The following is a 17,450-nucleotide window of genomic DNA, read 5'->3' on the forward strand; positions in this document are numbered from 1 at the left end:
ATGACTCCATTGTCATTATGTAATGCCCTTCATTGGGATTCTCCGGTAGCTCAGCTGGTAAATGGTAACCCACTCCAGTACTGTTGCCTGGAAAATTCCATGGACAGAGGAGCCTGGTAGGCTACAGTCCATGGGGTTGCAGAGCATCAGACACGACTGAGCTTTCTCACTTTCAGCTGGTAAAGAATCACCTGCAATTCTGGAAACCCTGGTTCAATTCCTGAGTTGTGAAGATTTTCTGGAGAAGGAAACAGCTACCCACTCGAGAATTCTGGCCTGGAGTATTCCATGGACTGGATAGTTCATGGGGTAATGCCCTTCATTATCTCTGCTAACTTTCCTTGGTTTGAAATCTGCTGTCTGAAGTTAATAAAGCCACTTCTGCTTTCTTTTGATTAGTATTAGCATTTTATATCTTTCTCAATCACTTCACTTTAATCTATATGTCTTTATCTTTAAAGTGAGCTTTGTTGTAGACAACATATAGTTGAGTCTCATCTTTTTTTTTATCTCCTTTGAGAATCTCTTGTCATTTTGTCAATTTCTTGTCATCATTGCATTTTGACTACTGATCATTATGATTATTGCTATACTTTGATTAATATCTGCCATATTCACTACTGTTTTTTGTTTATTGCCACTGTTTTTTGTTTCTGTTTTTGCCTTCCACACTTTTTCTGGCCTTTGTGGTTTTAATTGAACATTGCATATGATTCCATTTTCCTCCATTATTAGCATATTTGTTATAGTTCTTATTTTACTTTTTTTATGGTTGCCCTAAAGTTTGCAATACACTATTATAACTAATCCAATTCCAATTTCAAGGTAGTCTGAGTACCTTATAATAAGAAAATAAACCTAATTTGTTTCTTCTGTGTCTTATTATTACTGTGATTAATTTCATATATATAAGCATTCATAATTTCATGTGTTTGCTTTTAGTATTTTGACAAATTGGTGTCTATTAGAACACTTAAGAAGAACAAAACTAAAAAGTTTTATTTTACCTACACCTTTTTATTTCTCAGTGCTTTTCCTTGCTTTCTGTAGAACTGAGTTTCTGAACTACAATATATTGCCTTTCTCTAAAGAACTTCTTTTGATATTTCTTGCCAGTTAATTATTGTTGTTTAGTCACTAAGTCATGTCCTACTCTTCGTGACCCCATGAACTGCAGCACACCAGGCATCCCTGTTCTTCACTATATCCTGGAATTTGCTCAAGTTAATGTCCATTGGCTCAGTGATGCCATCCCACCATGTCATTCTGGGTCTCACCCTTCTTCTCCTGCTCTCAGTCTTTCCCAACATCAGGGTCTTTTTCAGTGAGTTAGTTCTTCATACTAGGTGGCCAAAGTACTGGAGCTTCAGTTTTGGCATCAGTCCTTCCAATGAATATTCAGAACTGATATCATTTAGGATTGACAGGTTTGATCTCCTTGCTGTCCAAGGGACTCTCAAGAGTCTTCTCCAGGACCACAGTTCGAAAACATCAATTCTTTGTCACTCAGCCTTCTTTATATTCCTACTCTCCAATTTGTACATGACTACTGGAAAAAGCCTAGCTTTGACTGTATGGACTTTTGTCAACAAAGTGATGTCTCTGCATTTTAATATGCTTGTTTTTTTTTATGTTTTATGTTTGTTTTAATATGTTTGTTATAGGTTTTTTTCCAGTGAGCAGGTGTCTTAATTTCATGGCTGCAGTTACTGTCAGCAGTGATTTTGGAACCTAGTAAAATAAAGTCTGTTACTTTTTCCAGTTTTTCCTTGTCTATTTGCCATGAAGTAATGGGACCAGACTCCATAATTTTTGTTTTTTGAATGTTGAGCTTTAAGCCAGCTTTTTCACTGTACTTTTGCCCTCATCAAGAGGCTGTTTAGTTCCTCTTCTCTTTCTGCCATTAAAGTAGTATCATCTGAATGTCTGAGGTTGTTGGTATTTCTCCTGGAAATCTTGATTCCAGCTTGTGATTCATCCTGCCCAGCATTTCACATGATGTATTCTGCATAGAAGTTAACTAAGCAGGGTGACAATATATGCTCCTTTCCTAATTTTGAACCAGTCTGTTGTTCCATGTCTGGTTATAACTGTTGTTTCTTGTCTTGCATATAGGCTTCTCTGGAGGCAGGTAAGGTGGTCTGGTATTTGCATCTCTTTAAGAATTTTTCAGTTTGTTGTGATCCACACAGTCGAAGGCTTTAGTATAGTCAGTGAAGCAGAAGTAGATTCCTTTCTTTTTTTCATATTCCCTTGTTTTTTCTTTGATACAATGGATGTTGGCAATTTCTGGCAACTTATTCTTTCAATATTTGCTTGTCTGTGAAAGTAATTATTTCGTCTTCACTTTGAAAGGTTATTTCAGAGGTACAGAAGTCTAGGTTGGAGAGGTTTTTCTGGAAACACTTTAAATATTTTACTCTCATTTTGCTTGTGTGGTTCTGAGGAGGACAGCTATAATTCTTATCTTCTTATCTGTGTTCTTATGTTAGATATTTTATCTTCTGGTCTATTTCCAGAATTTTTCTTTATCTTTGATTTTCTGTAGCTCTCTTAGTTTTCTTTGTAGATTATTTCAAATGACTCCTGAGTAGCAAAATCATCTTATACCTATCTCAATATTAGCATGATTTTTTTTTTTCTGGGGCATAGAGAGGGCATGTGGTAAAGAAATAAATGAGCAGAATCAGTAACTAAATTTCAGTTTGTAAATATGCTATCTATTATGTTTTTAGAAGTATGTTAATAACCCAACTTAGAATAGTCAAACTCTGTTTCTCAAATGCTAACCAAGGTTTTTTAAGCTACAATAAATATTGCTATGCTAAATATCTCCTATTTTTTAATTTTCTGTTCATATATTTTTTCTGGATATTTTAATTATCAATAATTTTCATTGTTTTATATCTATCTCTGGCTCATCACAATTTAGTTTTTTCAGATTTATAGGTTTAGAGTCTGAGAGTATGAAAAAAAACTGAAAACTGAAATTTTCACATAAGTTTTTTTTACTAACAGAAATATATGTAGCTTCCTAAATTTCAGAAAGCAAATGCGTTTATAGGGGAAAAATAGCATGTCCTGATTACAAGTGAGTCTTGATTTCTTGCTCCAAATTGTATTTTATGTCATTTGAAATGAAAATGCGATGTTTCAAAGAATTGAACATATTTATATTAATTTATAAACCAGCTAAATTTCATTTTCCAGAAGAAATGGAATATTTTGACTATTCTAATAACACCCCTCTTTAGTTTTTAAAGTACATTTTATCTGTGGTGCAAAATTATAGCAAGTCTTCTTCAAAACAGGATAGATTCAGTAAATTTACTAGCTAAATTTAAAAAGTATTTTAAAATATAATTACTATATATGTTATGTATTTCAGTCTTCTGCAGATATTCTACACTGCAAATAGTTTGCAACCATGATATATATAAAATATTGCTAACTATAATCCTTATATTTTGATTTTCAAAAAAACTTTGTTTTTCTTCTATGATTTTCTTTTATATACAGAATCTTATCAGCTCTTGTGAAAATTCTAGAGTCTATTATCCAGCATTCCACTTGTTTATAATATCATAACTAAGGTTTATAAATAAGTTACTATACCACAGATCATCAAAACTAATATATTTTCATACACTTTTAACTTAAAATAATGTATCTGTATTTCTAGCATTCAAAGTTGCAGGGAATGAGTGTGATGTCTAAAGGTCGTTAACACAGTTAACAAAGAATTTATTTGAAAAATACTTAAATATTTTTATATATACATTTGAAATTAAAATAAATACACAGAATACATTTTTTTTTTTTACTTTTCAGCTTTTAACTTAGGTATTCATCAATCATAACCACTTATACTTTCATTATGTGTATTTTCCACCAATTTTTTAAATGGAAATATTTTAGAAAAATTAAATTTATAATTGATATAATATTTATTGTATAAAAACATGGTTTTTATAATTATCTGATTTAAAAGTTGTGATTTTTTAATTTATAATGTATGATAACTGAAAAGTTAGTATTGCAATCAACAGAAACTAGTGAAAGCTTACTGACAGTGGTACTGATATCTTTATATATATACATACACCCATATGTATTTTTTAATTGAAATGCAATTGATTTACAATAGTATGTTAGTTTCAGGTCTATAGCACAGTGTTTCAAATATATTCTTTTTTTGATTCTTTTCCCCCTTATGTTGATGCTGTCATTCAGTCACTAAATCATATCACACTTTTTGTGACCCCATGAACTACAGCATGCCACGCTTCCCTGTCCTTCACCATCTACCAGAGTTTGCTCAAACTCACGTCCATGAGTTGGTGATACTATCCTGACATCTTTTCCTCTGTCACCCTCTTCTCCTCTTGCTCTCAATATTCTACAGCATCGGAGTCTTTTCCATATTATGTGGCCAAAATACTGGAGCTTCAGCTTCAGCATCAGTCCTTCCAATTAATATTCAGGACTGATTTCCTTTAGGATTGACTGGTTTGATCTCCTTGCTATCCAAGGGACTCTCAAGAGTCTTTTCCAGCACCACAGTTCGAAAGCCTCAATTCTTTGGTGCTCAACCTTCTTTATGGTCCATGACTACTTTCGTTCATGACTACTGGGGAAATCATAGCTCTAGCTATATGAACCTTGCAAGGTTGGCAAAGTGATGTCTCTGCTTTTTAATATGCTGTCTAGGTTTGTCATAAGTTTTCTTCCAAGGAGCAAGCTGTTTTTTAATTTCATGGCTGTAGTTACTGTCTGAAGTAATTTTGGAGCCCATGAAAATAAAATCTGCCACTATTCCACTATTCCCCCCTTATAGTTTAGTAGAAAATATTGAGTATAGTACCATGTGCTATACAGTAGGTCCTTGTTGATTATCTATTTTAGAGTAATGTTTATATGTTAATCCCAACCTCCCAATTTATCCCTCTCCCACCCTTTTCCTCTTTGTTAACCATAAGTTTGTTTTCTGTATCTTTTGGTGTGTTTCTGTTTTGTAAATAAGTTCATTTGATATTGATTACTTTTTAATTACAGAGCTTCTTTGAAACTGTAACTAGACCCAGATGCTTTCTCCATTGTATATCTATACTTAAATTTGCCTTTTGAACATATTTGAACTTAATATTATACACATTTGAACTTACTAATATTATTGTTTGAACTTTATTTACACATTTGTATGTATGTTTAGCAAAATAATTTTAAAATTATTAAAGTCTATAAGGAACCAAAGACTTCTTAAATTTTCGTATTTAAAATTAGCAGCACTTGTTACATAGGGTTTTAACTTGGTAGAGTAGGAGCAATCAATTGTAGTACCTACTGAGGTACAGTTGATATATAGCATTATGTTAGTTTCAGGTATAAAAATAATGATTTAATATTTGTATATATTGAAAAATTATCACAACAATAAGTCCAGTTAATATCTATCACCATACCATTCAAAATATTTTTGCTTTTGGAGAAAGCTTTTAGGGTGTACTCTATTAACAGCTTTCAAAGTGAAACAGTATTATTAACTATAATCACCATGCTGTATGTTACTTCTGTGACTTATTTATTTCATAAATTGAAATTAGTACCTTTTGAACCCTTTACCCTATTTGCCAGACTTGTACTATCCACCTATGGGAACACCAATCTTCTCTGTATTTATGAGCCAGTTTTTCATTTTTACTTTTTTTTTTCAAGACTCCATGTATAACTAAGATCATACAGTATTTGTCTTTCTCTGACTTATTTCACTTGCCATAATAGCTTCAAGTTCCTTTCTTGTTCTCACAAATGACAAATTTCATTCATTTTTATGGCTGAATGATATTCCATTGTACCACACACAGATACATCCCACATCTTCTTTATCCATTCATTCATCACAAGACACATAGGCTGTTTCCATGTCTTTACTCTTGTAAATAATGCTACAGTGAAAAAGTGGGGTCTAGATATATTTTCAAGTTAGTGTTTCTGTTTCTCTGGAGAAGTACCTTGAGGTAGAATTGCTAGATCATATGGTTTTTCTATTTTTAGTGTTTTTAAGGAACCTCCCTACTGTTTTCCAGAGTGATTGTAGCAATTTACATTTCTACAAACAGTGCACAAGGATTGCCTTTTCTCCACATCCTTGCCAACCCTGGTTATTTCTTTCGTGATTATAACAATTCTGATGGGTGTGAGGTGATACCATTTTCTGGTTTTGATTTGGATTTCCCTGGTGATGATGTTGAGCATCTTTTCATATACTTGTTAGCCAACTCTATGTCTTCTTTGGAAAAATATCTATTCAAATCTTCTACTCATTTTTTATTGGAATTATTTTTTCCTGTTGAGCTGTATGATTATGTACGTTGACTGTTAATCCCTCATCAGATATATGATTTGCAAATATCTAATAGGTTGTCTTTTCATTTTGTTGATGGTTTTCTTTGCTGTACAGAATATTTTTAAGTTGATGTATTTCCCTTTTTTAATTTTTTTGCTTTTTTTGTCTTTGCTTTTGGTGTTCAGTTCATTTCAGTCGCTCAGTTGTGTCGGATGCTTTGCAACCCCATGGACTGCTGCGTGCCAGGCTTCCCTGTCCATCACCAACTCCCGGAGCTTGCTCAAGCTCATTTCCATTGAGTCAGTGATGCCATCCACCCATCTTATCTCTGTCTTTTGATGTTAGATCTGAATATTATCACCAAGACCAGTGTCAAGGAGTCTTCCACTTATATTTTCTTCAAGGAGTTATATGATTTCAGGTATTACTTTTAAGGCTCTAATCCATTTCAGTTTATTTTTGTGTATAATGTAAAATAATGCTCAAGTTTCATTCTTTGGCTTGTGTCTGTGCAGTTTTCTCATCACTGTACAGTGAGGAGACTTTTTTCTCATTGTATATTATTTTGTTTTTTGTTCTAAGCCAATTGACTATATATGAATGGTTTTGTTTCTGCACTGTCTACTCTGTTCCATTGATCTATGTGTTTGTTTTTATGCCAGTATGATACTGTTTTCATTACTATAGCTTTGTAAGGCAGTTTGAATTAGGGAGTATGATGGCTTCAACTTTGTTCTTTTTTCTCAATATTTTTTGGCTATTTGGGGTCTTTTGTGGTTTCATCCAGATATTAGGATTGTTTCATTTCTGTGAAAAATGCCATTGGAATTTTGATAAGGTTTATATTGCACCAGTCTGATGGACATGAATTTGAACAAGCTCCAGGAGTTGGTGATAGACAGGGAAGCCTGGCATGCTGCAGTCCATGGGGTCCCAAAGAGCCGGACACGACTGATCGACTGAACTGAACTGATACTGAACTGTAGATAACATTGAGTATTTACATGGATATTTTAACATTATTAATTTTTGCACTTCATGATCACAGAATATCTTTCTTGTCTTCTTCAATTTCTATCATTAATGTGTTTACTTTTTAGTGGATAGGGTTTTTACTTCCTCAGTAAAATTTATTCCTATGTATTTTATTCTTTTGAGACAATTATAAATACGATTGATTCTGTTTCTGGTAAGTTATTATTAATGTGCAAAAATGCATCAGATTTTTATGTATTGTCTGTATCCTATAATGTTACTGATACTTTAATTAACTTAAACAGTTTGTAGTGTGTGTGTATGTGAAATTCTTATGATTTTCTATATGTAACATGTTGTCATTTGCAGATGGTGACAGTTTTCCTTCTTTTTTTTTTCAATTTTAATCTTTTACCTCTCAGTCTTGCGTCAGTGTTCTGATTAAGACTTCCAAAAGTATGATGAGTAAAAGTGCTGAGAGTGGGCATCCTTGTCTTGTTTCTATTCTTGAGGGAAAAGCTTTCAACTTTCAGCATTGAGTATGATGTTAGCTGTGAGCTTGTAGCTTATGGCCTTTATTATGTTGAGGTATGTTCTGTCTATACCAAGGTTGAGAATTTTTATCATAAACTGATTTTGAATTTTGTCAAATGCATTATCTGCATCTATTGAGATGATTGTATAATTTGTATTGTTTAGTTTGTTAATGTGGTATGATTTTTAATAGAGCATTGTATATGATTCTGTTTTCTATCTTTTCTTAGCATATCCATTTTACTTAAAAAATTTTTTAAACCATTTCCCTAGAGATATCAAAAATTCCAATCCACTCTCAATTAACATTATACTACTTCATCTATGGCATAAATATCTTATAAATATATCCCTAATTCCTCTGTCCTGTTCCTTGTATCCTTGCTGTTATCCATTTCATTTGTACATAAACATAGTTACAGATACAAAAATGTGCAGTTGACTTTTGAACAATATGGGTATGAACTGTTGGACTGATTCATGGATGTTGAACCATCCTTGCATCTCTGGAATAAATCTCACCTAATGTGGTATATAATCCTTTTAAAGTGTTGTTCAGTTCTATTTGATAATTTTTTGTTGAGTGTGTATATATATATATATATATATATGTTTATCAGGGATATTGATGTGTATTACATTTTTCTGTAATATCTTGTTTTTTTTAAGGTGATAGAGTCATGCTGGCCTCATAAAATGAGTTTCAGAATGTTCCATTATCTTCTATACTTTGGAAGAATTTGAGAAGAATTTATATTAATTCTTCATTGAATGTTTAAGGAGTCATCTCAATCATTTTACTTTTATTCTACCTTTATCTTTATGTAAAAAGTGGCTTTCCTGTAAACAACAACATATAGTTGAACTACTTTCTGATCCACTCTAAGTTTGATCCACTCTATATTTTTTTGATGCTTACACTATTGATATATTTAAAGTGATTAATTACATACTTGGATTAATATCTATATTTGTTAATCTTTCTATTTATTGTTTTTGGTACACAAAAAGCCTTCTTCTTTTCTGCCTCTTATGATTTTTAATGGAGTGTTGTATATGATTCTGTTTTCTATCTTTTCTTAGCGTATCCATTTTACTTAAAAAATTTTTTTAACCATTTCCCTAGAGATATCAAAAATTCCAATCCACTCTCAGTTAACATTATACTACTTCATCTATGGCATAAATACCTTATAAATATATCCCTAATTCCTCTGTCCTGTTCCTTGTATCCTTGCTGATATCCATTTCATTTATACATAAACATATTTACAGATACAAAAATGTGCAGTTGACTTTTGAACAACATGGGTATGAGCTGTTGGGTCCGTTCCTATGCTATTTTTTTTTTTTCAATAAATGTTCAGTTCAGTTCAGTTCAGTCACTCAGTCATGTCCGACTCTTTGTGACCCCATGAATTGCAGCATGCCAGGCCTTCCTGTCCATCACCAACTCCCAGAGTTCACTCAAACTCACGTCCATCAAGTCAGTGATGCCATCCAGCAATCTCATCCTCTGTCATCCCCTTTTCCTCCTGCCCCCAATCCCTCCCAGCATCAGAGTCTTTTCCAATGAGTCAACTCTTCGCATGAGGTGGCCAAAGTACTGGAGTTTCAGCTTTAGCATCATTCCTTCCAAAGAACACCCAGGGCTGATCTCCTTTAGAATGGACTGTTTGGATCTCCTTGCAGTCTAAGGGACTCTCAAGAGTCTTCTCCAACACCACAGTTCAAAAGTATCAATTCTTCGGCGCTCAGCCTTCTTCATAGTCCAACTCTCATATCCATACATGACCAATGGAAAAATCATAGCCTTGACTAGACAGACCTTGTTGGCAAAGTAATGTTTCTGCTTTTCAATATCTACAAAATCCATGGTTGGTTGAGCTGGACATGGAACAACAGACTGCTTCCAAATAGGAAAAGGAGTACGTCAAGGTGGTATATTATCACCCTGCTTATTTAACTTATATGCAGAGTACATCATGAGAAACGCTGGGCTGGAGGAAGTACAAGCTGGAATCAAGCTTGCCAGGAGAAATATCAATAACCTCAGATATGCAGATGACACCACCTTTATGGCAGAAAGTGAAGAAGAACTAAAGAGCCACTTGATGAAAGTGAAAGAGAAGAGTGAAAAAATTGGCTTAAAGCTCCACATTCAGAAAACGAAGATCATGGCATCCGGTCCCATCACTTCATGGCAAATAGGTGGGGAAACAGTGGCTGACTTCATTTTTCTGCGCTCCAAAATCACTGCAGGTGGTGATTTCAGCCATGAAATTAAAAGATGCTTACTCCTTGGAAGGAAAGTTATGACCAACCTAGACCGCATATTGAAAAGCAGAGCCATTACTTTGCCAACAACAGTCCATCTAGTCAAGGCTATGGTTATTCCAGTGGTCATGTATGGATGTGTTGGACTATTATAAAGAAAGCTGAGCACTGAAGAATTGATGCTTTTGAACTGAGGTGTTGGAGAAGACTCTTGAGAGTCCCTTGGACTGCAAGGAGATCTAACCAGTCCATCCTAAAGGAGATCAGTCCTGGGTGTTCATTGGAAAGACTGATGTTGCAGCTGAAACTCCAAAACTTTGGCCACCTGATGTGAAGAGCTGACTGATTTGAAAAGACACTGATGCTTGGAAAGATTGAGAGCAGAAGGAGAAGGGGACGACAGAGGATGAGATGGTTGGATGGCATCACCGACTCAATGGACATGGGTTTGGGAGGACTCCGGGAGTTGGTGATGGACAGGGAGGCCTGGCGTGCTGCAATTCATGGGATCACAAAGAGTTGGACACAACTGAGCAACTGAACTGAATGGAACTGAAGCCAAAGATGCAGATCCTTGGATAGGCTGAATTTGTGACTTGAGTATTCATGGATTTCCTTATCTGTGGTGGATTTTGGAACCAATTCTCTGTGGCTACTGAGAGACAAATGACTTTTAACTGTGTGAGTGTTTTCACCCCTACCCCCAGCCGTGTTGTAGAAGCATCAACTGTATATAGGTATGCATATATAATCAAATACATTTTTGCTATTAATATTTGAATGAATTTTATCTGTTATATATACTAAAAATAAGAAAAATAAGAGATTCTTATTTTACCTTCAGTTGTTCCTGCCCCAGAGTTCTTTCTTTTTTTACATAGATCTGAGCTTCTGAACTGTACTATTTTCCTTCTCTCTAAAGAACCAGTCTTTTAAGGCAGGTCTGCTGACTAGAATTTTCTTGTTTTTGTCTGTGATTCTTTTTTTCTCATCTGCTTTTTTAGAATAATTTCACAAGGTATAGATTTTTTCCTCTCAACACTTTACTCCACTATCCTCTTGTTAGGCTGGTTTCTTAGGGAAAGTTAGATAAAATTCTTATTTTTTCCTTTCTGTGGACAAAGGTTTTCTTCCTATGGCATCTTTCACATTTCTTTCTGTATCCTTAATGAAATTTAAAAATGATATATCTAGTTGTATTTTTTTTTTTTTTGGATCTTTTTCTTGCTTGGCATTTTCTGCTTCCTTGTCATTGGGGTGTATCTAACATTAATTTACATAAATTCACCAGTATTATTTCTTCAATATTTTTTTATGTTCCTTTCTCTTTTAGCACTTTCTTCTCATTCTGGTATTTCATGTATATGTATTGAATACTTTTTGTAATTATCCCAGTTTTGGGTTATTCTGATCTGCTTTTCTCAGTCTTTGTTTTGTTTGCTTTTCAGGTTTTGAAGTTTCTATTGTCATATTTTCAAGCTCAGAGATTCTCTTGTCAGCCACTCAGCCATATCCAGTCTACTAAATGAGCCCTTAAAAGGCATCCATCAATTCTGTGATAGTATTTTGCATCTCTAGCATCTCTGTTTTATTTCTATCTGTCTACCTTATACTATCCATCTGTTCTTGTTTATGATCTACTTTTCATTCAATTGATTAGCATGTAAATCTTATATGTTTTAAATTTCTAGTCTGGTGTTTTCAACATCTTTGCCAAGGCTGATTCTGATTCTTATGCTTACTCTGTGTTTTTGCCTTTTAGAAGAGTTGACTCATTGGAAAATGATGCTGGGAGGGATTGGGGGCAGGAGGAGAAGGGGACAACAGAGGATGAGATGGCTGGATGGCATCACTGACTCGATGGACGTGAGTTTCAGTGAACTCCGGGAGTTGGTGATGGACAGGGAAGCCTGACGTGCTGCAGTTCATGGGGTCACAAAGAGTCGGACACGACTGAGCGACTGATCTGATCTGATAGTATGTCTTGTTATTTTTTGTTGAAAGACAGACATGATATACTTGTGAAAGGAACTCGTAAAATAATGCTGTTGTGTAGTGATGAGGTGTGGGTAGAAAGTAGTATTCTACAGTTATATCATTAAGTCTTAGTCTTTCAGTGAGCCTATGCTGTTGGGTTGTGGATTTCACAAGTATTTCTTAGTTTTCCTACCTATTAGGTGGGCAAGAGGGTAAGAGTGGTCTAGAGTTGGATATTCCCCTTCCTCTAAATGGAATGCTATAGGGAGATGGAATTGAGTATTTTTCTTCTTCCACTAGACTTTAATAAAACCTCAATCATGTAGGGTCCATTCAACAGTTTCCTTTGAGGACAGGCCTTATTAAGAGCAGAATGCTCTGGTGTATTTGAGAATTATTTATTTCCTCTCCCCTTTTTAAGCATAAATGGATTTTTCTCCAGTGTTCACTTTGAGGACGTGTGAGAGCTCCTAGGTGTTAATCTCACAAAAGCAAGGAGGGTTCCCTTCATTGACTCCTGGAGTTTTTAATCTCTTGTCAATACAGTTCAGTTCAGTTCACTTGCTCAGTCATGTCTGACTCTTTGAGACCCCATGAACCACAGCACGCTAGGCCTCCCTGTCCAAAATCAACTCCTGAAGTCCACCCAAACCCATGTCCATTGAGTCGGTGATGCCATCCAACCATCTCATCCTCTGTTATCCCCTTCTCCTTCTGCCCTCAATCTTTCCCAGCATCAGGGTCTTTTCAAATGAGTCAGCTCTTCACATCAGGTGGCCAGGGTATTGGAGTTTCAGCTTCAACATCAGTCCTTCCAATGAACACCCAGGACTGATCTCTTTTAAGATGGACTGGTTGGATTTCCTCGCAGTCCAAGAGACTCTCAAGAGTCTTCTCCAACACCACAGTTCAAAAGCATTAATTCTTTGGCACTCAGCTTTCTTTATAGTCCAACACTCACATCCATACATGACCACTGGAAAAACCATAGCCTTGCCTAGACGGACCTTTGTTGGCAAAGTAATGTCTCTGCTTTTTAATATGCTGTCTAGGTTGGTCATAACTTTCCTTCTGAGGAGTAAATGTCATTTTAATTTCATGGTTGAAATCACCATCTGCAGTGATTTTGGAGCCTAGAAAAATAAAGTCAACTACTGTTTCCACTGTTTCCCCATCTATTTGCCATGAAGTGATGGGACCAGATGCCATGATCTTAGATTTCTGAATGTTGAATTGTAAGCCAACTTTTTCACTCTCCTCTTTCACTTTCATCAAGAGGCTCTTTAGTTCTTCCTTACTTTCTGCCATAAGGGTGGTGTCATCTGCATATCTAAGGTTATTGATATTTCTCCTGGCAATCTTGATTCCAGCTTGTGCTTCCTCCAGGCCAGCATTTCACATGATGTACTCTGCATTTAAGTTAAATAAGTAGGGTGACAGTATACAGCCTTGACATACTCCTTTTTCTATTTGGAACTAGTCTGTTGTTCCATGTCCAAGGGAACATTTCATGCAAAGATGGGCTCAGTAAAGGACAGAAATGACATGGACCTAACAGAAGCAAAAGATATTAAGAAGAGGTGGCAAGAATACACAGAAGAACTGTACAAAAAATATCTTCATGACCCAGATAATCATGATCGTGTGATCACTCACACTCACCTAGAACCAGACATCCTGGAATGTGAAGTCAAGTGGGCCTTAGGAATCATGACTACAAACAAAGCTAGTGGAGATGATGGAATTCCAGTTGAGCTATTTCAGATCCTAATAGATGATGCTATGAAAGTGCTGCACTCAATGTCAGCAAATTTGGTAAAGTCAGCAGTGGCCACAGGACTGGAAAAGGTCAGTGTTCACTTCAATCCCAAAGAAAGGCAATGCCAAAGAATGCTCAAACTACCGCACAATTGCACTCATCTCACACGCTAGTAAAGTAATGCTCAAAATTCTCCAAGCCAGGCTTCAGCAATCCTGGAATCGTGAACTTCCAGATGTTCAAGCTGGTTTTAGAAAAGGCAGAGGAACCAGAGATCAAATTGCCAACATCCACTGAATCATGGAAAAAGCAAGTGAGTTCCAGAAAAACATCTATTTCTGCTTTATTGACTATGCCAAAGCCTTTGACTGTGTGGATCACAATAAATTGTGGAAAATTCTGAAAGAGATGGGAATGCCAGAGCACCTGACCTGCCTCTTGAGAAACCTGTATCCAAGTCAGGAAGCAACAGTTAGAACTGGACATGGAACAGCAGTCTGGTTCCAAATAGGAAAAGGAGTATGTCAAGGCTGTGTAATGTCAATACAGAGCATGTCATAACCTGTCATTTATAGATTTTCCTATTGGGAGACACTGTTTTCTTGAGAGACCTTTGCTGGTGAATTTCCACTCCCATAGGTTCTGAATCTCTTTATCTGCCTACCTGTCTCTGATTTTGGGGGTATTGATTCTCCCTGTGACCTCCCTTCTTTGATGAATCTAAGAAGACTTGTTGATTTTTCAGTTAATTGTCCTGCTTTTATTTGCTAAGATGGTGTGACAACTTCCAAGCTCCTTACATGATGGACTGAAAACTGGAAATACCCTCACTTTTTGTAGACATTCTATCTTGAATTGTTAATTCAACTAGATATTTGCTTTATAAGTAATATTCATCTTATAGTGCTTGCTATGTGCCAGACATTGTTCTAAAGCCTTTATGCAGACTCGTTTAGTCCTCATGACAATTATTTACATCAAATACTGTTACTATCCACATTTTATAGGTGAGGAAATTGAGGCACATAATTTTGATATACATTGAACAGAAGATACTTAACTTGCCCGAGGTCACCAAGCTCAGAACAACTTTTATTTTTGTCTTTATTTAACTACCTTAAAGCTGGTTCAAACCATCAAAATAACTTCCTCTGAGCAATAGAACATCAAAGAGTTAAAGCTGTGCAAGTTGGACATAAACCTTTAGAAGGCCTGACATATTCTATGTTTATACTTTTTGGAGCCCTGATTCAACCATATAGAAATCTTGCTTCCTTATTAACAGAGAGAGATGAATATACATGTGAGAAGATGACATCATGAGTACTGCTATAGTTAGAGAGGCCTTGGTATAGTACAGTGAGAGAGACCCATACATCCCAGCATCCTAGCAAAACCTACCTTCCTGCTGTCCTTGCCAGTGTTTCACATATGTAAATTAGCCACCTTAAAGGTATTTGGATGAGTCCTGCAAGATTGACTCTCAGGTCAACATCACTTGGAAATGAACTGCCATTTGACTAAGTCATCCCACAGACCTAACAAAGAATAAATGTTGATATTTTTTAAAACACAGTAGGTTTGGGGGTGCTTTATTACACAGTGGAAATATATGAAAAAAATGTGCACTTTTAAAAAAAGACATTGGATATTGGTTGTAGAGAATTCAAACTGAAGGATTTCAAAGAATTAACAGATTTTAATCTAAATCAGAGAAATGCATTAGGAATCTTCCAGGTTTTTTGTGATATAGTTTATATATAACATTGCACAAGTTTAATATATATGATGTGATACTTTGATACACATATACATTGCAAAATGATTACTGTGATAAGGTTCCTTAACACATCTATCACCTCATTACCTGATTTTTTGTTTGTTTGTTTTTTTATTGTTTACAAGGACATTTAGCACCTACTCTCTGCTGCTAAGTCACTTCAGTCCTGTCCAACTTTGTGTGATCCCAAAGATGGCAACCCACCAGGCTCCCCCGTCCCTGGGATTCTCCAGGCAAGAACACTGGAGTGGGTTGCCATTTCCTTTTCCAATGCAGGAAAGTGAAAAGTGAAAGTGAAGTCGCTCGATCATGTCCGACTCTTAGATACCCCATGAACTACAGCCTACCAGGCTCCTCCGTCCATGGCATTTTCCAGGCAAGAGTACTGGAGTGGGGTGCCATTGCCTTCTCTGACCTACTCTCTAAGTGACTGTTAAGTATACAATATAGTATTTTTAACTATAGTCATGGTGTTGTAGGCTTCCCAGGTGGTGCTGGTGGTAAAGAACCTGCTTGCCATTGCAGGAGGCATAAGAGACAGGAGTTTGATCCCTCGGTCAGGAAGATACCCCTAGAGGAGGGCCTGGCAACCCACTCCAGTATTCTTGCCTGGAGAATACCTGTGGACACAGGAGCCTGGGGGGAAACAGTCTACAGGGTCACAAAGAGTCAGACACGACTGAAGCAACCTAACACACCCTTGTGGTGTTCTATATTGTATCCCCTGAACTTGTTCATTTTATAACTGGAGTTTTGTTCCCTTTGTCTAACATCTTCCCATTTCTTGCACCCCATTTTGGCTACCACTGGCAACCACCAATTTAATTTCTATCTGAATAAAGTTCAACTGTTTTAGATTCTACATTAAGCAAGATAATAGAGTATTTATCTTTCTCTGTTGACTTATTTCACTTAATATAAAGTCCTCAAGTTTCATTTATGTTGTAGAAAAGGGATAAGGAGGGGCTAGGGATAAATTGGGAGATTTAGATTGACATAAACACACTACTGTGTATAAAATAGATAACTAAGAACATGCACAGGGAGCTCTACTCAATACTCTGCAATGGCTTATATGGGAAAAGAATCTTAAAAAAATGGGTGGTTATATGTATTTGTATAACTGATGCAGTTTTCTGTATATGTGAAAGCATACAACATTGTAAATCAGCTATACTCCAATAAAAATTTAAGAAACACTCACAAAAATGCTTTGAGATGGAAGATTTTCTGGAAATTATATTTTTAGTAATTTTAACTTTTCTACCCATTTTATTCTTACTGTTAGAAAATATTATTTTTAGACACATTTATTTGAGAAAAACTTTCAAAATTTCTCATTTTTCTTAGATGTTTCATGGAACAATCATAGAAGAGCTAACTAATCACAGAGAATGGAGTCACTATAATGAAAATATAATAGAAGATCAAAAAGATTTTGTTTTTGTGAAGTTCAGTGGCCTTCATTTAAAATCTATGGAAAATCTTCAGTCTTGTATCTCTCTTAGAGTATGCATCTTCTCAAACAATTTTATTACAGATATTCATCCACTTCAGAGTTGTATGAAATTAATCAAACTTGATCTCCATGGAAATCAGGTAAGCAATAGTCATTTCACTTGTTTGCATGTAAATGAAGCTGATATCTAATAAGCTCTTAGGTTATCGATACACAGTGTTTCTCCCAGGTAGTCTTTTGTGTGAAATATAAACAATTCAGAACTAAATAAAAAAACATATAAACACAAATATAAGCAAACACTTACATTAACCATTTAATAAACATTTTAAATATAATCAAA

General features: G+C 35.4%; 1 protein-coding gene across 2 annotated transcripts in view; it reads left to right on the plus strand.

The window, feature by feature from the left end:
* LRRIQ3 (leucine rich repeats and IQ motif containing 3) overlaps window positions 1-17,450 on the plus strand; it is a 216,186-nt gene that overhangs the window by 9,044 nt on the left and 189,692 nt on the right. Inside the window, exon 2 of one of the 2 annotated variants that reach the window (XM_055585477.1) lies at window positions 16,999-17,247. In XM_055585477.1, the coding sequence (XP_055441452.1) occupies window positions 16,999-17,247 (249 nt within the window). Of the gene's footprint in view, window positions 1-16,998; window positions 17,248-17,450 lie in introns of those variants that run through there. The other variant, XR_008715851.1, reaches the window with a different exon arrangement.

The sequence above is a fragment of the Bubalus kerabau genome, chromosome 6, assembly GCF_029407905.1.
Source record: "Bubalus kerabau isolate K-KA32 ecotype Philippines breed swamp buffalo chromosome 6, PCC_UOA_SB_1v2, whole genome shotgun sequence".
Taxonomy (NCBI): domain Eukaryota; kingdom Metazoa; phylum Chordata; class Mammalia; order Artiodactyla; family Bovidae; genus Bubalus; species Bubalus kerabau.